The sequence below is a fragment of the Macrotis lagotis genome, chromosome X (assembly GCF_037893015.1).
Source record: "Macrotis lagotis isolate mMagLag1 chromosome X, bilby.v1.9.chrom.fasta, whole genome shotgun sequence".
Lineage (NCBI taxonomy): Eukaryota > Metazoa > Chordata > Mammalia > Peramelemorphia > Peramelidae > Macrotis > Macrotis lagotis.
In genome coordinates this window covers 629,171,167-629,197,453 of record NC_133666.1, presented here as the reverse complement: position 1 = coordinate 629,197,453, position 26,287 = coordinate 629,171,167, and the positions used below count along the sequence as shown (strand labels likewise).

At 37.4% G+C, this 26,287-nt stretch overlaps 1 protein-coding gene across 7 annotated transcripts in view; it reads right to left on the bottom strand.

The window, feature by feature from the left end:
- Positions 1-798: 798 nt before the first annotated feature.
- LOC141500474 (adhesion G protein-coupled receptor E3-like) overlaps positions 799-26,287 on the bottom strand; it is a 39,872-nt gene continuing 14,383 nt past the window's right edge. For 2 of the 7 annotated variants that reach the window (XM_074203658.1, XM_074203656.1), the window contains exons 7-16: positions 25,233-25,355; positions 22,371-22,561; positions 21,241-21,411; positions 20,437-20,634; positions 19,800-20,035; positions 17,359-17,425; positions 14,265-14,356; positions 8,863-9,043; positions 6,719-6,817; positions 799-3,509 (exon numbers count right to left, since the gene is read on the bottom strand). In XM_074203658.1, coding sequence (XP_074059759.1) covers positions 3,456-3,509; positions 6,719-6,817; positions 8,863-9,043; positions 14,265-14,356; positions 17,359-17,425; positions 19,800-20,035; positions 20,437-20,634; positions 21,241-21,411; positions 22,371-22,561; positions 25,233-25,355 — 1,412 coding nt within the window. In that variant the 3' untranslated portion in view covers positions 799-3,455. Of the gene's footprint in view, positions 3,510-6,718; positions 6,818-8,862; positions 9,044-14,264; positions 14,357-15,784; positions 16,314-17,358; positions 17,426-19,799; positions 20,036-20,436; positions 20,635-21,240; positions 21,412-22,370; positions 22,562-25,232; positions 25,356-26,287 lie in introns of those variants that run through there. The other 5 variants (XM_074203661.1, XM_074203660.1, XM_074203657.1 and 2 more) reach the window with 4 other exon arrangements.

Sequence of the window (26,287 nt, the reverse complement as noted above, 5' to 3'; positions counted from 1 at the left end):
AAATTGTGGTATGTGATTGAATGAATTGATGAAATGTTGTTCTGTTAATGGGCAATGATGAACAAGATGCATGCTTACTTACATGCACAGATGAAATGGAAAATACACTTTATACAAAGTAATAGCAATATTGCAGGATAATTAGATGTGAATGACCTACTTTATTTCAGCAATGCTGTGACCCAAGAGAACTCTGAAGGACTTATGATAAAGCATGCTATCCATTCCAAAGACAGAACTGATGGTGTGAATATAGATTGAAGCATACTTTTTCCCCACTTTATTTTTCTTGTGATTCCTCTTTTTTTGTGGGGAGGGGGGTTGTATTTTCTTTTACTATATAACTATTGTATTAATGTTTTTTTTTTCCTGGCTACACATTTTTAACCTACATCAAGTGACTTGATGTCTCAATGAGGAGGAGTGGGGTGGGAGAGAATTTGAAACCTAAGGTTTTGGAAGTAAATGTTGAAATATATTTCTGCATGTAACTGGGGAAAAATTAATAAACAAAACAAAGATTTTTCAATGTCAATACAAACTTAAGGGCATAAAGCAAAGGTAACTATATAGGTAACTAATCTTCAATTCATGTCATTTAGATATGTAAAACTATTGTGGATGACTCTATAGAGAAGTCAATATAGTTGACATGGGATAGTTAAATTCATGTTTATAGATGACTGATAAATAGAAGAGTCATTCTATTTATTTTGTTCACTAAAGACAGACTAAAAGTAATAGATTAAAAATTAAAAGGATGAATTATAAATGTCTGAATAATGAAAGATTTTCAAAATGGTGCTGTATGTATAAAAATGGAATGGGAAGTCTCAGGAAGAAGCTCTTCAAACAAAAACTAAGTGGTCCCATAATGGGTATTTAAAAAAAAAAGAATCTATCTAGTTATAGGTTAGATAAATTGGCATCTGTGGTCCCTTCCAATTCTGATATTATCTGAGTCTGTGAGTCTTCATGATTTGTCATGATTCAAATTTGATTCCTGCTTCTAGATGGAAAGTACACTGTCCTATACATCAGGGATTTTATGCAGCTGTTGTCAGAGATACTTCTTGGAGCCTGTAATTTTTCAGTTCTTTCTAGATGCTATGATCAAAGGAAAGGTGTTCACTACTTTCCTGATCTATGCTGTTTATGAGTGACCACAGGCACTCTTTTCTTTTCTGGACTTGTAAGGAGTGACCCTGCTCCATTATGGCCCAGGCACACCTTTGGGATTGCCACTCAGGACTGCAACCTAGATCCAAGTATGGGAAAAACCACAAAGTCCTACCTCAGTGGTAGCAAAGAGAGCCCTTTTTATTTCCTTTTTGACCACTTGTTCAACCTCCCTAGCATTTCTGTGAACTTAGATCTCTAAAAGCAGCAGTGGCTACTGCTGATTCAATAACTCCCAAGGTCTGCTCCTGATATGCTGGGGATGGGTCTGCATTGGTGTGGTCTATGTTGCACAAAGTGCCCCCTCACCCAGGTGCAGAAAACCTTTCCTGCATACCTTCTAAATTGTCTTGGGCTGGAAAATTTTTTCACTTCATCTTTTTTGTGACTTCTGCCACCCTAAAATCACAGAACTAGGGAAGGTCTCCAAGGGATCATCTTACCTATTCACCCCACCAAGACCATGTGATGTAGGCAAATGTTAATATCACTTTTGTTCAGATAATGAAAGTAGGTTTAAAGTAGTTAAATAACTTGCCTAGTTCTACATTTGGTTGGGATCTGAGACATTGTGATTATATATGGGAGAGAAATCAGAATTTAAGATCTAGATTGCAGAGAACTACCTAGGATTATAAATTGAAAAGATGTTGTTCTCTCAAACCAATAGAAAGGATTCCCTCCAGAAAGGAGTTCCCTATAGTATAAAAATTGAAGGTTCAGTGTTTGTTGCTATCTCTTAAATCCAACACACTTGCTATTACATCATGCCCTACCCCATAAGCTTAATATATGAAGTCAATGGTTTCATAACCTATTTTGAAAGATTTCAAGGAAGGAAAAATGAATCTAAGTATTTTCAGCATTTTTTTTAGATAAGAAATATCCTTTTGCTACTAAATAACATTTAACTTGTATTTTTTGCCATTCTTTCCTAACCTGAAAAATCAAGAGGTTTGAATTTATACCAATAACTAGCATTGCTTCTACTAAAACCTTCAACATACCAACACTAAACCTCTAACTCCTCTTTCCAATAGAAATAACAACCACAAGAGTTGCAACAGTAGCAATAGCAAAAACAACACAAACTGACCAATGTAACCCCCCCACACTCTGACAATAACAACAAAGTACCATGCCAAGTTGTGATTGTATGAAGTCATCTCAAAGAAGATTTCCATGACCCTAGAGAACATAAACCAACCTGCCAACTTTTTTTCCTTTATTTCTCAAAGCAAAAATGCTTTTCTTAAAAAAAGAAAAAAAGAAAAATCAGTCTATCAAAAAATCAAGCCTAAAAGAACAACAGACTGACTTTTCTTATGATTATTCTTATCTGGTTTTCATTGAATATGAGGAAAAGAAAGAGGTGAAGGAAGCAAAGGAGATGAAAGAAGATGAAAGAGATGGGGGGAAAAGAAGAAAGAGTAGAAGAACCTAGTGCCATCAAAGCCTAATCTATTGTTCCTGTCAGGAAGATTGAGTTGTGGGCAATGTCCCACAAGGTGACATCAAATGTAGATATTATATGACTTGAAATCATTACAGTAATTTTGAATGGCTGTCAGAAAAATTGAAGCATCCCATATCCAGGCTTTGTTGATAATACTGGTTGGGCTAGCTGAAACACAGACATTATTAAAGCAGAGTAGAGTTGCTGGCTGACCTTACTAGGATTCAAATAAAACAAGGACTGAATCATGCATATTTTAAAAAAATACCAGTTGCTTTTTAAAATATGAATCAATGTTAGGTTTTATATTTTAGAAAAAATTGCTCTCAGTCCATTTCACTCAATTCATAATTTAAAAATATACGTACATTTTCATTGACTGAAGAGAAAGAGGAAGTGCTAAAGTCTCCATTAATTTTAAAGAACAATGAATAAATGAATATTTCTGAACAAGTCATCCAAAAGTGCAATAACATTATCATGCTCTTTATTTATTATTGCAAAGCCTTTTATTCATTGACACATTAATCTGGACAAGATCCATATGATGTATCAACAAAGCTTTGATGGCTGCAATGCATTCATAATATCTACTAAGAATGTAATAAATTATTTAATGATGTAGTGCTCATATTCAGAAGATAGATGAGCACATGTTGGTACTCAGTGTGCTACTGATGAAAAGAATTGTTTTATTTATGCCCAACAACAATACACATAGCTAGTATACACTGTATTTTGAGTACATGGGAGGATCCAATTACTCAGATGGTCCCTTTAGGAACAGGATGTGAGTGATGGGTGTCTTCAAGTTTAGAACTTAAGTGTTTTTTCTCTTCTCAATGAATTCAGGAGATTTTTCCAGTTCTTCAATCTTAGAGAAGGGAAAATAAGAGAAGGAAAGAGATGTTGAAAATATCCATGAAATTAACTATGAAACCCTCCGATTTTCTCTAGGAGAAAATAGGATTCATCTGGTACTTAAGATTCTGTTCAATTGCTCTTCTATCTAAGATTACATTGCTAAATAGTATTGAGGACTGAAATTTTATTTTTCTAAATCTTCTGTCATGATTGATGCTAACTACTTATATATATTTTTATTTTCCTTAGTATTTGGCTCACAGAACAGTTGTTAGCTTGTATCTAATACTCATAATTACATCTTACTCTCTCAAATTCAGTTTTCCAATACCTATTCTATATCCATAAGTAAACCATGAAAACAGATCCTCAATTAGGGCCTGAACCTGAGGCAGTGATAGGCTCCATACCTAGACACTGCCACACATAATGCCACCTCCTCTCAACTCAGACCACCATATGCATCAAGGCATAAGGGTAAGGTGGGGGCAAGGGAGAAGATACATATAAGTAAACCTGCCAATGCCCAAACACAGAGTTGACAATGGAACTGTGCATAAAGGGTTTCAGACATTCCCTCACCATCACCTCTAACTTAAGAATGAGTCCAAGGTCACTAAAATTTCTTTCCTAGGGAGTTAGCAAGGTTGAAAAACTGAAAGGGACACATTATCAGTGACACCCTATTCAGATTTTCAAAAGCGTGAGCAATTCTCTCAAAAAAGAGACTTTTTTAATCACAATGTTGTCTCCTTGAGGGACCACCTTGGCAGAGCGTAGGGATTGGAGTGGAGGATGCAGTGCATAAAGCAACAGACATAGAGTCAAAAAAATATGAGTCCAATCACTTACTAGCTATGGGTAGATCACTGAACCCTATTGGCCTCATCTATGAAATGAACTGTGGAAGAAAATGACAAACCACTCCAGTATCTTTACCAAGAAAACTCCAAAGGGGTCATGAAGAATCAGACATGACAGAATAAGAACAGTCTCCTTAAGAGTCAGGAATTATGTTATTGAAGATGTTGTAAATTTTTAGGTCATGAGCTGTATTATGTTGTACTATCTACATTCATTCTTATATGCAGTTTCTCAGCTTGGGGACACAGATCTCCAGAAACAGGAAGGCAAGTTCAGCTAAACCTGCTATATAGGCCTGGTGTCACTGAAGCATTGCTGGTTCTTTGCACTTTGAAATGTGGCATGGCAGAGTAGCCACACAAGAAAGGAGAACCCTGACAGTTAACAAAACCATAACCAACCCACATAACTCACAGGGCACTTCTCTTTATACACTTGATTTTCTCCTACACACTAACCCTTCCAGTACTGTGGTAGAAGTGACATCTTTTTGGTGTATATTGGTTTGGCTTCCCTTTAAGGGGGTAAGAACTTTCTCCTTAGGATCCAGTTAGTCTAGGGGGCCAGGATATGTCCTACTGGCAAGACACTTGAGTTTCTCAAGACATCAGACAATCTCAAGATGCTCTATTATGGGGACGTGGCAGGCTGGAGGATTTGTGGAATTTCCATTCCCCTTTGGAAAAGCTTTCTGACTAATCAATGCAGAGTCCATTTAAATTAGAAATTACTGCCATTTTCAATCTTTAATTGTAAGGAATTTTTTTTTTATTGTGGTCCACGATTGTTTCATTATGTTGAAATTCTAAGCCTGACTCACTGAATTGACCTGCATTAGATTTGGCCCAGAACAACTCCAACTATCCAGAAATTTCCCACGTGGGGAGAAGCAGCTAGATGGCACAGTAGATAGAACATCAGCCCTGGAGTCAAGAGGACCTGAGTTCAAGTCTGGCCTCAGCAAGAATTACCTAGCTGTGTGACCTTGGGCAAGTCACTTAATCAAAAAACCAAACAAACAAAAAAAGTTTGCAGAAACTTCCTTCACCCAACTGCACTCAGTCACTCTTCTCCTCATCTGCTCCTACAGATTGATTAAAGCTATGGAAAGAGTCTTTCTTCTGGTGCTGGGAAGCAAAACATTCCGTCTATCAATATTCTATAACTCAAACCCACCATTTCATTTTGTGCGACCTTAGCCAAGAGGTAATGCCAAAGGATGGCATGGATAGTATAGCATAATCCAGCACAGGTTCTCCAACAACATAACCAATAACATAATTCCTGACTGTCAAGGAAGACTATAGATAGACACATAGATAGATAGATAGATAGATAGATAGATAGATAGATAGATAGATAGATAGATAGATAGATGATAGATAGATAGATATGATCAATGAGTCCGTAACTCCTGAGAGTACCCAGATAATTCTTGACTCTTAAAAAAATTGTTGTTATTCAGTCATTTCAGTCATGTCTGACTCTTCATGATCCTATTTGAGGTTTTCTTGGTAAAGATATTAGAGTCATTTACCATTTTCTTTTCCAGCTTATTGTTCAAATGGAAAAAAAAACAGGCCAGTGGGGTTAGGTGACTTGCCCATGGTCATATAGCAAGTAAGAATCTGAGGCTAGATTTGAACTCCAGGCCTATTACTCTACTCATTTACCTGCCCCTGCAAGGAGACTACATTGTATTAATGAAATCTCTTTTTAAGAGAATTACTCCCATTTTAGGAGATTTGCATAGGGTACCATTGATACAGTGTCCTTTTCAGTCTTGTAATCTCCCTAGGAAAGAAATTTTTTTTAATCTTGGACTCATTCTTAAGTTAAGGGTGATGGTAAGAGTATATCTGAAATGCTTTATACTCAGTTAACATGTCATCTCTGTGTTTGGGCATTGGCAAGTTTATTTATGCATATCTATAGGAGAAGACAATGTGTGTGGAAGCTACCCAAGTATGGAACACATCATTGCCTCATACTCAGGCCCTTAGGAGTCAATAATATTGGTTTTGTTTTCATGCAACAGCATCCTGAGGAAGGGTGAACTCAAGGGTATGATGATCTAATAGGTTGAGGTCATTATCTTCCAATGCATAGAATTTGGAAGAACAGATTTACTTGTTAATCCCTCCCAAATCTTTGGAAAAACTCAGTTGAATTCAAACTTTGGCTAAGGGTTTCCAGCATTTCTAGTTTGGGCTTCACACAGGGAACAGGAATTCATCTATGACTCATCAAGCAAAACTTTCTCTTCTTGGCAAGCCAAGGGGTGAGGAGGCCAAGGGAGATGGGGCTCGAGGTTTTGATCAGATAAATGGTGCAAGGGTCCTGAGGAGGTCTTACCACCTTGCTGTGAGTAGTAACACCAGAGAGTGCATCACTATTCTCTGTCTCAGTTATTTTCTGGATCCTCTTAAACCACTTCCTATATTCTTCCTGGACCTGAAAATTTAGAATAGATAGAGATAATAATTTAATGGAGCATAGGTCTTATGTGACAAAGAGTTATTAGAGATTTCATAGATGAGAAATTCTTCACTTTTTTTTTGGTGTCATGGACCTCTAGCTAGAGACAGCTAAATGACAGAACAGAGAGAGTGTTGAACCTGGAACTGGGAAGACTGAAGTTCAGATCTGACTTCAGACAATTATTCTCTGTGTGACCTGTCTTTCTCTGTTTCCTCAGTTGCAAAACGTGGATACTATTAGCAACTCCTCCCTGGCATACAACAGGCATTTAAAAAATGTTTATTTCTTTTTCTTTCTCTCTTTGTTTCTTCCTCTGTTTCTTTCTTTCTTTCTCTGCTTCTTTTTTTTACTGTCTTTCTTTCTTTTTCTGCTTCTTTTTTCTCTGCTTCTTTCTTTCTTCCTTTCTTTTTCTGCTTCTTTCTTTCTTTTTCTGCTTCTTTTTTCTTTCTTTCTTTCTTTTTCTGCTTCTTTCTTCCTTTCTTTCTTTCTTTTTCTACTTCTTTCTTCCTTTCTTTCTCTGCTTTTGTCTCTTCCTTTCTTTCTTTTTTCTACTTCTTTCTTTTTTCTGCTTCTTTCTTTCTCTGCTTCTTTTTTTACTCTTTCTTTCTTCTGCTTCTTTCTCTGCTTCTTTCTTTCTTCCTCTCTTTCTTTTTCTGCTTCTTTATTTCTCCTTCCTTTCTCTGCTTCTTTTTTCTTTCTTTGTTTTTCTGCTTCTTTCTTTCTTTCTTTCTCTCTCTTCCTTCAGTCTAGGAAATCCCATGGACTCTTTCTCGGAGTAGTATTTTTAAATGTAAAAAATAAAAAGAAACCAGTTGCATTGAAATGCAATTATTAAATTTCTTTTAAGAGTTCACAAACCTCAGCTTAAGAAGCCCTAATCTAGTCTCAACTTCACCCAGAGAACAAGATCACAAATAAATTAATTAATTTTTAAAAACATTTGCTACATTTATTATATATGTCAGGTATTGGGTTGTGTACTGGAGGCACACACTGCAAGAGAAGGGTCTTATCCCAAGGGAACTGGAGAGAGGGAGAGGGGGAGGAGAGAGAAGAAAGAGGGGAAGGGGGAAGAAATTTTGATATGAAAAGTCCCCCAAATGGTGATTGAAAACATAGGACAATTGAGAGATAAATCCTTCCCAGAACTTTGATGTACTTATTTCTTCCAGGACTTCAGAATGAGAACTCTGATTCAGAAACAGATCTTTGACATTCAAGGCTCTGTTTATTATACCTTGCTGCCTCTGGATGGTACCAATGAAACAATAATGCCTTATCTCTTCTCTTTCTCTGATTCTCTATGGTCAAGCTCACTGTTTTTTTTTTCCTTAGCAAACTTTGCTTTCCTCTTCTTTAAAATATGATTTTTTTCTAATCTTATGCAAGTAGGTACCATCTAGGTCTCTGGTGTGGCTGTTACATTGTGATATTTGGTTGCTGTCTGATCTTTGTAGTAGCATTAGAATTTATCCAAATGGAATAAATTAAACCAGGAGGGAGTGTGCTCCCTCAGCAGCATTTAGCACATGCTGATGTATGTGCTAAAGGGACCTGCTGGTCAAGCAGCAGGTTGCACTGGGTGACTTCTGAGGTCCTCTTACACTCATAGACTCTGTGATTCTAGAAATATGTTAGTCCCATTTTGTCACCTTCCCTGCATGCAAAGCAAAGGCAATGTGCTGTATGGAAGTTAACCACAAACATTTCAAAATGGCCCCTTTGAAAAAAGCATCTCCTGTGTCCTGTGTTCTTCTGAGAGATCTAAGTTCCTTAAAGGAGGAATTAACTCAACTCCCTGCAACCTCAGGCTTTTGTTAGATGATAGAAAATTGATAATATGCAAGAGTTCAGAAAGTTCAGGTTCCCTTAGACACATGGTCAGAAAAAGGCAGGAGCATCTTGCCTACAGGCACCCAGAAAGAAGAAAGGTCTGGAAACTGAGGCAACAACCACCAACCACCATAAAGGAGGTCTTTAGCTGTAGCTAGTGAGACAAATAACATTGGATTGTTTACCTGGCGATTGAGGATACAGTGAACCAAGAAGATGTAAATGCCTTGTAGGGAACTGGTGATAGTAAAGGTGTAGACAATGATGGACTGGGCTGGCTCAGTTATAGATTCAGTCAGGAACAAACCAAGACTCCAGGTGCATCCCAGGAGGAAGAACTGAGCAAGAGCTTTAAAGGTCAGGATACTAAATGAAAAAAATAAAATAAAATGTAAAAATTTCTGTTGCCTCCAAACACCTTGGAAAAGTAATATCACCTCTCCAGACCTTGATCAGAAAAATGAACAGTTAGATAAGATGCTATCTAAGGGTCCTTCAAGGTTTAAATTGTGAATATTATGTTTGTTACAAGAGCAGACATTTCTGACATGGGCGCTATATATCACAGGGGAGTGACTAAAATGAGCAATCAGGGCATAGGAATAAAAAAGGGACTGAAGCTTCCCTCTGCCCAACACAACTGGTTTCTAAACTAAAGCAATGACAGTAGGAGGTTGTCTATTCTTGCCTCACAATCCTCTAAGGGTCAGGAAGTGGTTACATCTTGAAGAGATGAGTGAGAACACTGAAGAAGGGCAGGCACATCCAATAAGATCAAGATTGTCACTGAGGAAAAAGAGGAAAAAAGTAAAAGGATGGCCAGGGGGTCCTCCTCACAACCAAGTGGCTTAAAGAAGGGATGGGACCAAGGAAATATGGCAGTCTTAGGGATGCATTGGGCCTATTGGAGTGCCCTCCATTTTTCTTAGCCACATAATGAGAAGACTGAACTCATTTGGAAAAGACTTTGATTGTTGGAAAAACTGAAGGCAAGAGAAAAAGAGGATGGCAGAGGATGAGATAGATAATATCTTGGAATCCATGTAAATGAATTTGAACAGTGGAAGATAGTAGAAGTAATAGTAGAAGGTACACAAACCTGGCATGCTGTGGTCTGCAGGGTCATGAAGAATTGGATATGACTGAATAACTGGACAGCAACAACAACATCAACCACTTCATTCAAGAATTGGATGGTTGCAATAGAAAGAACAGTCTGAATAAGAGAATTGAGCTACAGAGGTCTTACAAGAATTAACCAATCAGCGCAGAGTCTAGAATATGTGGAAATGATGGAAAGATAGGCCAGTAGCAAGAGAGAAACATGGTAATATGTATCAGATGATCACTAGGAGAAACCAGTGGAGGGTGTTGGACCCAACAAAATATTGACAAAGGACAATCAATCAACTATGCAGTCAGAAAGCATTATTTAATCACCTACTACAGAAAAAAATGAAAGTAACTTCCTTCAAGAAATATATTCTAGGGGTGGCTAGGTGACACAATGGAAAGAGCACCAGCCCTGGAGTCAGGAGTACCTGAGTTCAAATCCAGCTTCAGATACTTAATAATTACCTAGCTGTGTGGCCTTGGCCAAGCCACTTAACTCCATTTGCCTTGCAAAAACCTAATTTTAGATAGATAGATGATAGATAGATAGATAGATAGATAGATAGATAGATAGATATAGATATAGATATAGATATAGATATACTATAAAGCATATTCTATAATTGGTATATACAAAGTAAATACCAGATAATTTTAGGAGCAAGGAATCAACAACTTGTGGTGGGGAAAGGAATTGGATCAGGAAAGACCTCATGTGGAAAGTGATATTCAAACTAAGCCCTACAGAAAACTATTATGAACAAATATAAATAGACATTAGATATATACATATATGGGGTATAGAGTCAACATGGCAGAGTAAAGGCAGGAACTCCCATGAGCTCTCCTCCAAACTACTTAACCAATGAATCTAGCCAAATTCTAGAATGGCAGAACTCACAAAAAGACTGAATGAAACAATTTTCCATCCCAAGATAATATGGAAGATCCACAGGAAGGGTCTATTACACTGGAGTTGGAAAGGATCTGTAGTACCACCCAGACTGCACCCAAGTAAATGCTTTAATTATGCAGGAACAGCTCATGGGGTTCCTGGGTCAGTGACAGTAGTGGCAGTTTCCAGACTTCTGAGCCCAGAAATTACCAGTATAACTTGAAAGGTCAGCAGGAAAAGTCTCATGCATCCTGGTGAAAGTGAAACACAGTCCAGCACAGGCCTAAGGACCCTATCCCAGAAGACCAGGAACAGGCCTCAGGAGCCACCTGGCAGCTGCTTCTAGAGCATTCATTCAACACATGTAAGGGGATCAAGGGAAACTGCAGAGGTCTCTTTGCAGGACTCTGTTGCTTTGCCCATGCTCAGAACTGGATCAAAATCTGGGGCCCCAGTCTCAGGAAAAGGAGTAGAAGAATAACAGAGTTTACTGTCTTAGGAGAGTGGGAGCCCTTGTCACAGTTCCAGGGTAGAAAAGAGTTCTTGTGATTGTCCACAGACCAGTACAGTAGTCATAACCTCTCACAAGGCCTTGAAGTAATTGAAAATTTACATGTCCTTGGAGGCCAAACTCCTCAAAAACTTGGGACAGTGTGTCCTCCACTGTGGAAGCAGAAGCTCACTTTACAAAGAGTTAAAATCAAGTTATAGGCTGGGGGAATGAGCAAACAATAGAAGAAAAAAATTTGAGCATAAACAATTACTATGGTCATATGGAGGATCAAAAGACACACTCAGAAGAAGATAACAAAATCAAAATTTCCACACCCAGAGTCTCCAAGAAACATCAATTGGACTCAGGCCATGGAAGAGCTCAGAAAAGATTTTTGAAATTCAAGTAAGGGAGGTAGAGGAAAAATTGAGAAGAGAAATGAGAGCAATGCAAGAAAATCATGAAAACTGAGTCAGCAGTCTGATACAGGGAATGCAAAAGATACAGAAGAAAATAACAACTTAAAAACTAGTATGGATCAAATAGAAAAAGTAGTCTAAAAGGAGAAGAATGTCTTAAAAAGCAGAATTGGCCAAACTTAAATGGAGATATAAAAGTTCTCTTAAGAAAATGATTCCTTGGAGAGGCTAGGTGGCATAGTAGATAAAGCACCAGCCTTGGAGTCAGGAGTACCTGGGTTCAAATCCGGTCTCAGAATTTAATAATTACCCAGCTGTGTGGCCCTGGGCAAGCTACTTAACCCCATTTGCCTTGCAAAAGAAACAAAAAACCTAAAAAAAATGATTCCTTAAGCTATAGAATGGAGTTAAGGGAAACTGATGACTTTGTGAGAAATCAAGAAACAATAAAACAAAACCAAAGGAATGAAAAATCTAGAAGAAAATGTGAAAAATCTCATTGGAAAAGAACTGACCTGGAAACCAGGTCCAGAATAGATAATTCAAAAATTATTGAAGTACCTGAAAATCATGACCAAAAAAAATGCCTAGATATTATTTCTCAAGAAATTATTAAGAAAAATTGCCCTAGTATTCTAGAAGCAGAGAGTAAAATAGAAATTGAAAGAATTCACCCATCACCTCCTGAAAGAGATCCCCAAATGAAAACTGCCTTGTTATGGACAAATTTCAGAACACCCAAGTCAAGGAGAAAATGTTGCAAGAAGCCAGAAGAGAAACAATTCAAATATCATGGAGCCAAATTCAGGAGAGCACAAGATTTAGCAGCTTCTACATTAAAGGGATCATAGGACTTGGAATATGATATTTTGGAAGGTGTTTGGATTCCAACCAAGAATCAACTACCCAGCAAAATTGAACATACTCTTTTAGGGGAAAAGATAGACATTCAATGAAATAGGGGATTTTCAAACTTTCCTGATGAAATGAACAAACTGAGTAGAAAATTTGGTCTTAAAAATAGTGAAGTGAAACATAAGTGAAATAAGTGAAACATAAGAAAGGTAAACAGGAAAGGCAGATCATAAGGGACTTAGTGATCTTGAACTACTTATATCCCTTTATGGGAATATGATACTTTCAACTCATATGAACTTTCTTATTTATGAGGGTTATATATAGAAAAGACATAGGTGGGAGTTGAATTTAAAGGTTAATAAATTAAAAAGATGGAGTTAATGAATGAGAGGTGAAAAGGGATAAAGGAAAAGAAGTAGAATGAGGTGAGTTATTTCACATAAAAGAAGCAAGAAAAAGCTTTTGCAGTACAGTGAAAGAGGGAGAAGGTGAAGGGGTAGTGAGTGAATCTTTCTTTCATTGGAATTGACTCAGAGAGGAAATGATATATACACACAATTAGTTATAGAGCTCTTATCTTACTCAAGAGGAAAGGAGGAGAGGAAAGAAATGGGAGAAAGGGGATGGGGAGGTGGAACATGGGAGTGGTAGGTGAAAGAAGGGAGAAAAGATTGTGAGAGGGGATAGTCAGATGCAAAACACTTTCAAGGATGTACTGGGTGAAAGGAGAGAGAGAGAAAAGAATAAATGGGGGGTGAGGATGAATAGGATAGAGGGTAATGCAGTTAGCAATAGTAACTGTGAGGGAAAATATTGAAACAAGTTTATCTGATAAAGACCTCATTTCTCACACATAGAGAACTGAGTCAAATTTATAAAAAATAAGATCCATTCCTCAATTGATAAATAATCAAGAGCTATGAACAGTTTACAGTTTGTGGTTAGCAATGCAATCTATTAAATACAATACAAGCTATTATGTATATATATATACATATATATGTATATATATATATATATATATATATATATATATTCCTATCTCACTATTGATAGGAGAAATGCAAGATGGAACAATTCTGAGGTACTACCTTATACCATTGTCTTGGCTAATAGGACAAAAGAAGTGGGAGAAAGCCCCTTGAATTTCATCCTTTCCAGGGTAGATTGAAAGTATTAGCTTGACAGAAAAGTCAATTTCATGGAAATGCCTAAGAGGAGAAGTGGGAAAGAATGGTTCTGTCCACATAAAAAAAAAAGGATTGAGAGCAAGAAAGGAAGAATTTCTAGTTTTATTCAGTCAAAACACCCTATCTCTCAATGACTGACAATGAATGTTGGGGGTATGTGCTTAAAATGTTTTTACTGATGGTATGTTAAAAAAAAAATGAAAACCACCAGACTTAAGGATTTCTAAATCCCTTCCAACTATAGTTTCTATCAAATGGGAAAAGACTTGAATCTGAAGTTCAAAACCTGGCTGAGCTACTTACTACTTGAGTTATTTAGGGCAATGAACTTCTCTCTGATCTCAGTTTCCTGATATAAAATGAGAGAATTGGATATCAACGTGTTTTTTTTCTGGTTCCAAATCCAGTTCAATGAAAATGGAGTTAGAATTTGTCTCAATAGTTTTATATTATACATTAGACAGGCATAAAATGATTCCCTGAATTTTCCTTCCATTCTTCCCTCATAATCAGGGAGAATTACTCTAGAATTTTTCCAACTTTTTATAAACATGATTCCCCCAGTAGTTTATCAAAAGCTTAAGTTACAAAACCTTTCGCATTTTGGGTGTCTTCTCACCTTGTGTTTTGGATGGTGGATACATCCTTGTTGAGGGAGGAGAGTCTTTCTCTCAAAATCCACAGAATTATCAAATAAAAGACCAAGTTAGGCTGTAAAACAAACAAACTCAAAAATATTAATTCTGGGGATTATTATTTTTAGTTTTGTTCTTTGATGGAAATAGAATACTCCACAGTATCAGCAATATTGAGTAATGATAAATTATGATAGACTTAGCTTTTGTCAGTAATACAATGATCCAGGACAATTCCAAAAGATTCATAATGGAAAATGTTTTCCACATACTATTTCCACTTTATTTTTGCTTTGGTTTATTTTAATTTTTCATGTTTTTTTCCCTTTTGTTCTTATTCTTCTTTCACAAGTCTGATGTAGAAATATATTTAACAAGCTTGAACATATATAACCTTTATCAGATTGCTTGCTGTCTTGGGAAGGTGGGAGGGGAGAAAGAGATGGAGAAAAATGTGAAACTCAAAATATTATAAAAATGAATATTGAAAATTATTTTACATGTAATTGGGAGGAGTGGGAAGAAAATAGTATTAAAAAGCTAAAAGCAACAGAGAACTTCAGAGGCAAGGGACTTGGGAGTGGGGTGTACTATAGTCAGTTCATCCTGATTTGTAAAATTAGATAGCCAAATGTTCAGTGTGAGAATTTATACATTGTAAATCAACAAAAGCTACAAATCAGGTTTATTGTTGGTTTATTTTTTTGTTTGTCTGGACTTTAAAAAGTGATAGATAAATGTTAATGCAGATTAACTTTTAAAAATTATTTTTATTTTGTTAAATATTTCCCAATCATATTGTGAAAAAAAATTTTAATCAATCATCTAAAAAAATTTGAATTCCAAATTTTCTCTCCCTCCTAACTCTTCCTCCTCCTTGAGGACGCAAGCAATTTGATTTCAATTATACATGTGGGGTCATGCAAAATATATTTCCTCATTAGTCATTTATGCAAATTAAATTTAAAAGTGTGTTGTAATTTAACTATTCTCAGCAATACAATGATTCAGTTCCAAAGGACTCATGAAAAATGTTATTCACTTCCAAAAAGAGAACTGATGACTGAAAAACAAAGAATAATATTTTTTACTTTCTTATTTTACATTTTTTTCCATTTTGGTCTGTTTCTTCTTTCACAACATGACAAAAATGGGAATAAGTTTCACATGATTGAACATATGTACCCTGTATCAAATTGCTTACCCTTTTAGGGAAGGCAAGGTGAAAGTGGGAAGGAGAAAATTTAGAGTTCAAATTTTTTTTTAAATGTTAAATATTATCTTGAGGCACTTAAGTAGTATAGTAGATAGAGTACTAGCCCTGAAGTCAGGACATGAGTTCAAATCCAAAACTCAGATAGCTGTGTGATCCTAGGTAAATCATTTAACCCTCATCCCCACCCCAAAAAAAGGAAAGATGAAAAAAATGCCTTTATATTCAACTGGGGGAAAATAAATACTATATATTTTTAAAAGTGTGTTGAGTCAATTGTTAAATATTTACCAACATACTCCTCTTGGAATGAAATCTCATCTCTGATGTTTACTAGCCATGTGATCTTGAACAAATTCTGATACTCAATTGCCATCCATAAAATAGTATGTCTGCCATAGATGTGTGGCAATTCTAAGGATTAAACTTTGAGAAGGCCAGTGAATATACTCTAGGCACAATACAAATGAGAATGATTATCAATATTTCCATTCCTTTTCTAATAGCAGGAACTGTTAACACCCTCCATCTTCCTTCACTTTTTTTTCCTTAAGTGAAAGAAAAATGTAGAATGTAATATTAGAAAAACCTCTTGGAAGTAGACCAGAAGGAGCACAATTATAATATAACAAACAGTGGTTATGATAAAATAGGTACTCAGAAACGATAAGGGCTTTAATGTGACAAGATGTGAAATGGCTTTATCTAATAGAAGTATATAAATCAAGTCAAAATGCATTTATCAAGTGCCTACTGCCTACTAAACACTGGCAATATGGAGAAAGGTGAAAATTGTCCTTACCCTCCAGGTGCTCCCATTCTAAAAGGAGAGAAAACAGGCAAATAGCCGCATATAAGCAAGATATATATATCAACAAAGCTGCAAATGCTCTTGGAAGGTGGAAGGGGAAGCACTAACACCGATAAGGATTGGGAAAGATTTCTATAGTCTTTATTTATAAGCAAGGAAAAGGAAATTAGACTGGGTCAAAGAGAAATGAACCATGTTGCAATGGGAAGGACCTTGGATTCAGAATCATAAGACCTTGATTTTCATCCTAGCTCTACTACATTTTTGACTTTGTGCAAGTCATTTAACTTCTCTGAACTTCAATATTCTCATTTGTCAAACAAGAACAAAGGGAGTAGATTGTCATAGTTGTTCATTCACGTCCAATTCCATTTGAAGTTTTCTAGACAAAGGTATTAGATTGCTTTGTCATTTCCTTCTCTTGCTCTTTTTACAGATGAGAAAATTGAGGCAAGCTGGGTTGAGTGATTAGCTCAGAGTCACAGGACTAGTCAGGGTCTTAGGCCAGATTTGAATTTATTAAGACGAGTCTTCTTGATTCCGCTAACCACCTTGCTACTCAGATAGGAGGGAGACTATATGATCTTTAAGGTCTTTTGCAGCTGTACAACTATGAAATGTTAGATTGGAACAAGTCAGAGGCTCACAGGTTTAGAGTTGTGCCTCAGAGGTCATCTATTCCAAGCCACTCAGAGGAGAAAACTAGTTGATTGGTGAAGTGGTTTATTTCTGCTAGAGTCACCCAGGAGGAGGTTCCAAGCATCATAGAATGATAGATTTAAAGCTGGAAAGCTCAGAGGTCACCTAACTCCTTTATTTCACAAATGAGGAAACTGAGGCCCAGCATGATTAAGTGTCTTGACTATAGTCATACATGTAAGTGTCAGAGGCAGGATTTGAATAATGGTGCCAAGATCATAACTCTGGTCTGCTGACTCCTGACCCAAGATACTTTCTGCTGTATCCCACTGACTCTTGTGCTATCAAGTATAATTTTTGGACAGTTGACTAGCCTAAGGACACTTGACTAAGACAAGGAATTCTGGATACCCACCAAAATAATGGCAATTATTGGTCCAATAAAACTCCAGATAAACCCGTTTTGTAATGTGAGCCAACAGCTAGGAAGAGGAAGAAAAAAATTACTTAGGAATACAATGTAGACAAAAAAGTAAAGGAAACCCTCCCTCTCTCAGGTGACTGAGTTACAGATTAAACTTTTACTGTTACAGTAGCACTGATACCATCTCTGCAATTGCTTTTATATTTGTCCCTAAGTCAGTTTGCCTTCTCCTAATACCACATTCCGGTTCAGATTTTCGATCTACTCACCTAGACCATTTCAATAGCTTCTTAATCAGTCTCTCTTCCTAGAGTCTTTCCCCTCTTCAATCTATCCTTCAAAAGGGTGCCCCTGTAAACATCCTAATGTACTGTTCTTATTCTTATTCTTATTCACCTCTATATGTAAAAACCCCAAATTGTTCCTCTTTGTCTAAATTCCTAATTCTGATATCCACAGTTCTCTAATATCTAGCTTCAACCTTCTCAAGTACTGCATGCCAAATTTGACTATTTACTCTTCAGTTTAGTTTCTTTGCCTTTGAACACAGAATGGGATCTTCACTTCAACCTTTTCAGTTAAAATCTCTCTCTTCATGATACAGCTTGGGAGTTAGCTCTCCATGTAGCTTTCTCACATCTCTTTTTCAATTTCTCATAACATTTAATCTGTTTCTCACCTTTGTGTGTGGAATAATTATTTCCAAAGCCTCCTGGAAATTACTTGAATAAAAATTCCATGAGGCAAAGGGTAACTAAGAAAGGCAAACAACTATCTATTCCCCCAAATCTTCAAGTTGATGGTTTTTCCCTTTGCCCTTGAAGACACTTTCATGTAGCATGTATTGATTTCAGGTTTACAAAGAAATTCCTATCCATCTTCTATTTGGGGTTTTCCTTCTAAGTGATAGAAGTTGAACAGGCGCTTCACAGGCACTGTAGCTACAAACATACAAAACACAGCATAGCAGAAACTCGGATTGTTTCTGGAGAAATCTGAGGGGGAAAACATGAATGACAGACTTGGAGAACTGCAGACTGAGAATAAGGGGTAATTGGAGAAATACAAGAAAGATTATATTGGCTTCAACTCTAATGAGACTGACCACACCATGAACCATAGCTACAATAAGATCACATGATGCCAACTGTTTCCCTCTGCTTATCTCAGAATGGTTGTCTGACAATTTTCATTAAATCTCAAAACTCAGAGGAGGTGAGGAATACAAGAAGTAGATACTGCTAGAGTAAACCTTTATGCTTGTTGTTCAAAAGTGTTTTATACCCTTCACTTAACAAACATTGACTTGTTAAGCTAACCTCAGTACTGTTTTTCAATTAATTACATGACCATTAAACACATACATACACACACACACACACACACACACACACACACACATATGAATTATCAACTCTGTCAAGAGAGTTTGGTCATGAATGAGAAAGGGAGTTTCCAAGTGGGGCAAATGGAGTATCAGACAGAATAAAAGAAAGATTTTTTGGGATGGGGATAATTAAATATATTCTAGGTCATATCTCTAGATCTAAATAAAATCAGGAATGTGCTGTAGCTGCCTGGAGGTGGAGAGTTCAGCCAGCAAGAGAGAGCAGATGACTGATATGTAATCAGAGCACCATCTTGAAGGCTGTGATAAAACTGGGAACAACTGTGCACAAATGTAGTCACTGAGTGGATGGTTTCTAAGTCAGTGCCACAATATACATTCTATCCCTTTTTTAGCTAATTAATTAATTGTATATTATTCTACTGCCCTCTAGAATGTAGAAAGCAAGAGAACAAGCCAGGGTATGAGTGAGAATAGTTCTGGTAGTACCTCCAATTAGCTTACCTAACCTGTCACATATTTATCATATTCTGCCTAAAATGATTTCTTCTGAATTATCTCTTATTTCTCCTCCCTGACTCCATTAAACTTCATTAAACTTCTTGAGAGCAAGAACTTAATTCTCATTTCAAACTTCATTTTCATTTTTACATCCCCAGTGACTGTTGCATGTGGTAGGTGTTAAGTAAAATTTTAATTTCAATTTATTTCTCAGCTTTCAGCTTGCATTCTCTGAATTACAAATTCTAGTATGAATATTGGAGGCCATAGACAGATATGATGTTGCCACAATGTTTAAGGCTAAGAAAGACTGATACTGGAAAGAATTTTATGAACTACACCTAGGGAAAAAAAAACCTGTGGTATTCATGGATTTCCCTAGAATGGCAACGTGATCTAGCATAGATTTTGATAGTAGGAAGCATAAATTTTAAAAGGATAGGGACTCTTTCAATAATTAAAATCCTGGCTCAAGTGTCTTGAATTATGGAAATAAATTAGGAGCCATGAAAAAGGACTAAATTTTAGAACATAGATTGACCTTGTGAATTATTCCATTGGGAAAATGTTATGACCAACTTACTACTTATCTGTCCCATAGCCATGGGGGTAAATCCCTGCCGATACAGCCACAATCACAGCTGGGATTCCATAACCAAAAGGGTATGTGAATCTCTTCTTAAACCAGCCTGCACAGGTGTAATTGGCAACTCTGAGGTTCCTGACAGTAAGGAAAAGGTGGAGTCCTTCCAGGAACATCCAGGTGAAGGCAGCCAGATAGAGGTAATGCAACCCTCCAGCAATGATAGAACACAGGACCTAGGGAGAAGGGGAGATAGAAAAGATGGAGATGATTGATGGGTGCATGGAGGACAATATCCACAGTTCACAAGGTTTGCCCCAGGGCAAGGCAATGGAAGAATAACATTCAGTCCTGTCAGTCTTTCGAACTAAAAGTAAAGAAATTCTACAAGAGTAATAAAATTCTAGACTAAAAAGAGGATTTGTGAGATTGCCCCATTGCTGCCCTAAACCATCCAAGAGCATGAGAAATAGATTTCATTTCTTAAAAAAACAGAAAAGGGAATTCTATAATGCCCCCATTAGCTTCCATCCTGTGTTTTATTAATTATAATGAATGATTTTTTTAAACAGAAAAATCCCATGAACCTCATTTCTGTGCAATTGATTTCCTCTGTAAAGTTTTGTGTAACTTCTACCTTATCAGCTGTTTGATCTATGCCAACGAGGAAGAGAAGGTCAGCCAGAAACAGGCACAGTGAGAGCTGTAAGTGGAGGGAGGTGCTGATGTTCTGAATAGTGTGGCACAGGAGGAAGGTGAGGGCAGCCAGAAATAGGCACAGCAGGGAGAGGCTCAGTCCCAAATAAGTGATCACTGTCAGCACTTTGTCCTCTACCTATGGCCCAACAAAGGAAAAATTCCAGTTAGTGTTCTATCTATAAGAGTGATAGAGCCTCAGGTAGCAGAAAGAGCATTGTTCTCAGAATCAGAAGGTCTGGATTTCAAACCCTTGCTTCATTAGGAGGACTCTGACCTTAAGTAAGTCCCTTAACCTCCAGAGTCTCCATGTCCAAATCTATAAGGGGAAAGCAATAAATATTTTTACATATCTAATGTATATTAGGTTAAGCCCTTTTTATTTGATTCTCATTACAACCCTGGGAGATAGATGCTATTATCTCCATTTTACATTTTACAGATGAGGAGGCAGAGATGAGTTAAGTAATGATAATGATAATAATTATAACAATAATATTGTGCCTACTATGTATTAGGCAGTGTGTGAAGTATTTTACAATAATTACTTGATCCTCATAGCAACTCTTCTTGAAGGTTTTGGAATAAATAGAAATAACTAGAAATTAGACACTGAAATAATTAGAAATACAAGAAACTTTCTGATACAAGGCAGGATGGGATGAAATAACTGGCAAAGGAAGAGGTTGAGATGAGGCTTCCTAGCAGTGCTCCCATCTGAAACAGGGTATGTGAACCAGGATACCTGGAATGTGAGAGCCATTAAGACAGCAAAGGTGGACAGATGGCTGCAACTGCATCTGGTATGAGTGCCATTGGTTTCCAGCAGAGTACAGCCTTCTTTGGACCAGCTAGCCCCTTCTTTGGTGCTTTTCCAGTAGACACAGAGGAACTGCTGGTTTTGGTTACTTGTTTCCTGGGAAAAAGAAGAGTATCGGTATCTGTACTCATGGTGAATTTCTTGAGTACCATTTATAAAGCATTACTTCTCCCTCATCACCATGGTATATAAAGGGATCCTTGAAGGATATCCAAGTTAAATAAAGAATAAAATCTTGAGAGTCAGGAAAGAAACCAGAATGGAAAGGCTCAATTTAAATTTAAGAGCAAGACCAAACCATTAAAAATTGTCCTGACTTTTGTCTTGCCAGTGATTTTTTGGAAGAGAGAATGAGGCTGATGACTTCATACCAACTCTACCTCACTAAAATCCAACTGAAGCACAAATCAAGATATCACCCATGAAGTCAATGGTCTTCTTTGAAACAAAGGAGAAGGAAGTAACCAGATGATGCAGAGGAAAGAACACTGACCCTTGAAACAGGAGGACCTGAGTTCAAACATGAGTCCACTTACTAATTGTGTGAACTAGGCAAATCACTTAACCCTGATTTCCTCTCAACTGAAAAAGAAATAAAGAAAACAAAGGACAAACAAAATAACTAGAATGGAAGTGGAAGGGGAAGAGGGAAAGACTTGTGAGAAGTCAAGCGCCATCTACTTGTCACTCTGTAGGTCTACCTGCATACTACTAGAGCATACTAGAAAAGCATATTAATAGAGCCCAGGAACAAACTTCTGAGTCTACCTTTAGGGATTGTGAACAGGGGAGCAGAGGGAAAAGAATATTACCATATGGAGTGTGGGTCAATTAATCATTAAGCATCTAGTACCATTTTTTGTAAAGAATTTCAAACCCTATACAGAGATCTGAGCTCCAATCATCTACTGCCTGTCTCCTCAGCTAGTGTAATTCTTCCCTCTGAGACTCAGTTTCCCTTATATAAAATGAGGAGGTTAAACAAGATAATCTATAAGGTTCACCCAGCTCTATAGTCACACTCATAGGCCTTGAGAATCACAGCTTTCACTCACCTGAAGATGCTGAAAGGTCAGATTAGCAGAGCTGGCTAGGGTACTGTCCTGTCTGTGTCCGATGGTTCCACTCACTACCCTGGAGTTTAAGGAAATATTTTTCCCTTTTTTCCAATCCTCCTCCTCAAAGAAAGATGCATTGATGATGTTTCCCAGGGAAGTATAAGAGAGAAAAGCCACAGCACTTTGCCCTGAGAAGATGGAATCAAAGCCAGGACTTCAGTCCTCATTGGTCTCCTTGGCTGGGGATCCAAATACAGATGCTGGTGGTGGCCACAGAGAAGGGATTCAAGGAATTGCTCCCACAGGACTGGGGAATGAGTCTCACCTAAACTATTCTCTGAACTATTTGTCTTTCTCCACTGTGTTTTAGGACCTTCTTCAGTCCATTTTCCCAGAGGCAGTTCTTAAAAATCCATGAAAATGAGGATCAAGCTGGAGCCAAGGGGAAAGAGAATAAAGCCCAGAGACCCTAAAGGAGATCATGTGTTGTAGGGCATGCTGCCAGTCAAAATGGTACTGTTTGTTTCTTTGGTTTTTCTTTTAAAGTGAGTTTGCATCACCACACAGGTCAGAAAGTGACTTGTTATAGTGACCTGTCTGACAAAAGCTTGTACATTTTCAATTTGAGGCTAAAACAAAAGATGAAAAGGAAGGAAAAGAAACATATACTGACAAGTTCTGATGCTCATTTTCTTCCCCTGCCCCTTGAACTTGTTATATAGACTGTCTGCCTACCTATGAGCTGGTCTGATTTTCTTGATTTCTGTTTCTCCTCTCTCCTTCCTTCCCCATCATTCTTTTTCTTTCTCCTTTCTCCTTTCCTTCTCCATCTCATTCTCTTCTCACTAACTTCACACACACACACACACACACACACACAGCATTCCAAATTTTCTATTGAATTCCTTCCTGACCTCTGTAGCCCAACTAAAATAGATCTCCAAAAAGTTTTCTCCAATCTATTCTATACCCATATTCTCTTCCCTCTTAGGTCTCACAAAGCAGGCAGGCTCATTCCTTTGCTGTGTATTACATGTGTGTGTGTGTGTGTGTGTGTGTGTGTGTGTGTGTGACAGAGAGAGAGAGAGAGAGAGAGAGAGAGAGAGAGAGAGAGAGAGAGAGAATGAATGAATCAACAAGTAGTTATTGGTTAAATGCTTACTGGTAAAAATAAGTCCCTGGCCTCAGGGAACTCACCTTTTAAAGTGGGAGGGGAGAAGCAACAACCAATAATTTTGTAGATAAAGACATATGCAGCGTAGATGACAGATCATTTCAGAGGGAAGACCCTGGCTGAAAGGAGGAGGGGTAGGATCTGAGCAGAGCCAGGTCCAAGAAAAGCTGCTAGCAGAATGTGACTTGAAAATTCACACTGTGGCACCTAGGAGGTGAAAATGAGGAGCAAGAGCATTCCAGGAGTGGGATCAACTAGTGCAAAGGTAAAGAGTCAGGAATTTTAATAACCTCTTAAAGGAGTAGGAATTCACACTTATCTGCAAAGAGGTCTTTTTTTCTCTCACAGACTGGATGGATATGACTTTCCCCCCTTCCTACCTACTGGAACCTCCCTGAGGGCAAGGAAGCATCTCCCCTGCCTCCCCCCCAAGTCATAGAAGTCTCCAAGCAGGAAGTACTTAATGTATGATTGTTGACCCAGAATGGTGAATGCCCAACTCAACATACTGGAAACTTGATTGAGATTTGATTCATTGTGGTACAGTGAAACCATTATCAGTCATGAGGTATCATTTTTTATTTCCCAATCTTCCTAGATTCTCTTTTCTTAAGTCAACAAAACTGAAGATACATGCAGAAAAGTCTCATAAAATGAAAATTACTCTTGCACATACTCACATTCATATGCACACTCATGCACACTCACATTCATACATAGTCCCTAACACTCACTGACATACACAAACACATACACTCATACAAACATTCATACACACAGAGCTTAATATTCACACACAAATGCAGACTCACATTCCACACACAGTCACACACTAACACAGACATACACAGATGCACTTATGCTTATATATACACATTCATATGCATAGACACATTAACTCTCACCTTTACCTATATATACACAGACATACATTCACACTCATGTACAGACATATGCACTTATACACGCTCACTTTCATGCATTCAGACACACTAACATTCACACTCAGAGATACAGACATACAATAACAAAGACATATACTAGCACAGACATATTCATATTCATACATACATTCATTCATGCATATATACAAACACACATATAGAAACAAAGAGAAAAATGAGAGTAGGGTTTTGTGACAAAAAAACAAGAAAATGGCAGACAGAAAATCTCCCTTTTTCCCAACTGCACTTTTGTTCTAATTACTTTTGGTTCTATATCTAGAATATAAGTTTTAAAGTAAAAAGCTTTGGTCAAGTGATTATTCTCCCTTTTCTTGCTTAGGAGGGAGTTGTAGTATTTGAGAAAAGCCTGGAGGATAGATAGCACTAAGCTATGTCATGTACAATGAGGTTTTTCTTCTCTTTATGAACTATTTCATGAAAGCCAATGTTCAAAATCTATAGAAAACTTCTGGTAGTAACAGGGCCTGGATTAGAAAGGCAGAATTAAAAACAGGATGACCAGGAATAACTCAGAGGAAAATCCCCCCTCTTCCTTTATTCCCCACCCCTACAACTTCTACAGATAGCAAGGAATAAAACAAATGGGTTAATGGTCAAGGTAGATTTTAGGGACATGTCTCTGGGACCCCATGTGGGGACAAGGTCAGTCCCACAAACATTTGACTGGAGTGAGGGATGCCCTCATGAAACCCTAATTCTGAGTAAGCTGTCCCCACCTACCTTTGGTGTTTCCTTTAATGACATCAGTGCAATTGATTTTCATCGCATCTCCTCCAGCTTCCAATGTGAAAAGCCTATTCCTCTCAGAGCAGTTGTTGTTTGGAACAATTTGTATTTCAGTAACTGATGACAACCCCCCCCCAAGAAAGAAAGTGAGTCTCTATAGCAATAATAAAATTGAATTCATACCATCCAATCCCTACCAAAATTATGAGTCCTTTCCAGAACACACTCTGACAAAGGATATCTCTGGTTTTTACTTAGAGACCTTGTGGGAGGGGCAATTAGGTGACATAGTAGATAGAGTACCAGTCTTTAGCGTCAGGAGGACCTGTGTTTACATCCAACCTGAGACATTTAATATTTTCTAGCTGTGTGACCTTGACCAAGTCACTTAATCCCCACATTGCTCCACAGGAAAAAAAAGAAAGAAATGAAGACCAGAACAGACTCAATTCCTCTTCATGAAGCCAATGGTTTTAGAAAACTCCTGAGTTCTAATTAGGAGAGGCACCAAGACCATTTGTGACACTAATGATAGCCAGTATGGACTATGACCCCTGGCTTCAATTTCTTTTGGATTTATTTTGGTTTTTGAGCACACTGGGCTAAGGTCAGGTTGTTGGTTTTGATCTGTATAAGGTCTGGTGGTACATTATGGTACCCAGGCCATGTTCTCATTTTCACATACAAAGTGATCATGGTATCAGGGATCAGTGCTTTCAGTTCTTTTATTTGCATTGGAGACAGAATTTGTGACAATTCATCTATATGTTGTTGACTGCTATCCCAAGATTAGTAGCCAATATTTGCAAATCCTTCTTAGAAATGAATTTTCTAGTGTCCCAGGTGACTGCAGGAATAGTCTTGGAACTACATGGTCTAGGTATTGATTGCCTAAACTCTAGCAATTGTCTAATATAATACCAAATCCTGGAGCCAATTAGTCAAAAAGCATTTATGAAATCCTTTTTAAGTTCCAGACAGTATGTTAAGCCTTAAGGATGCTAAAAATGGCAAATGACTATACTAAATTTTTCAAGGATTCAGACTAT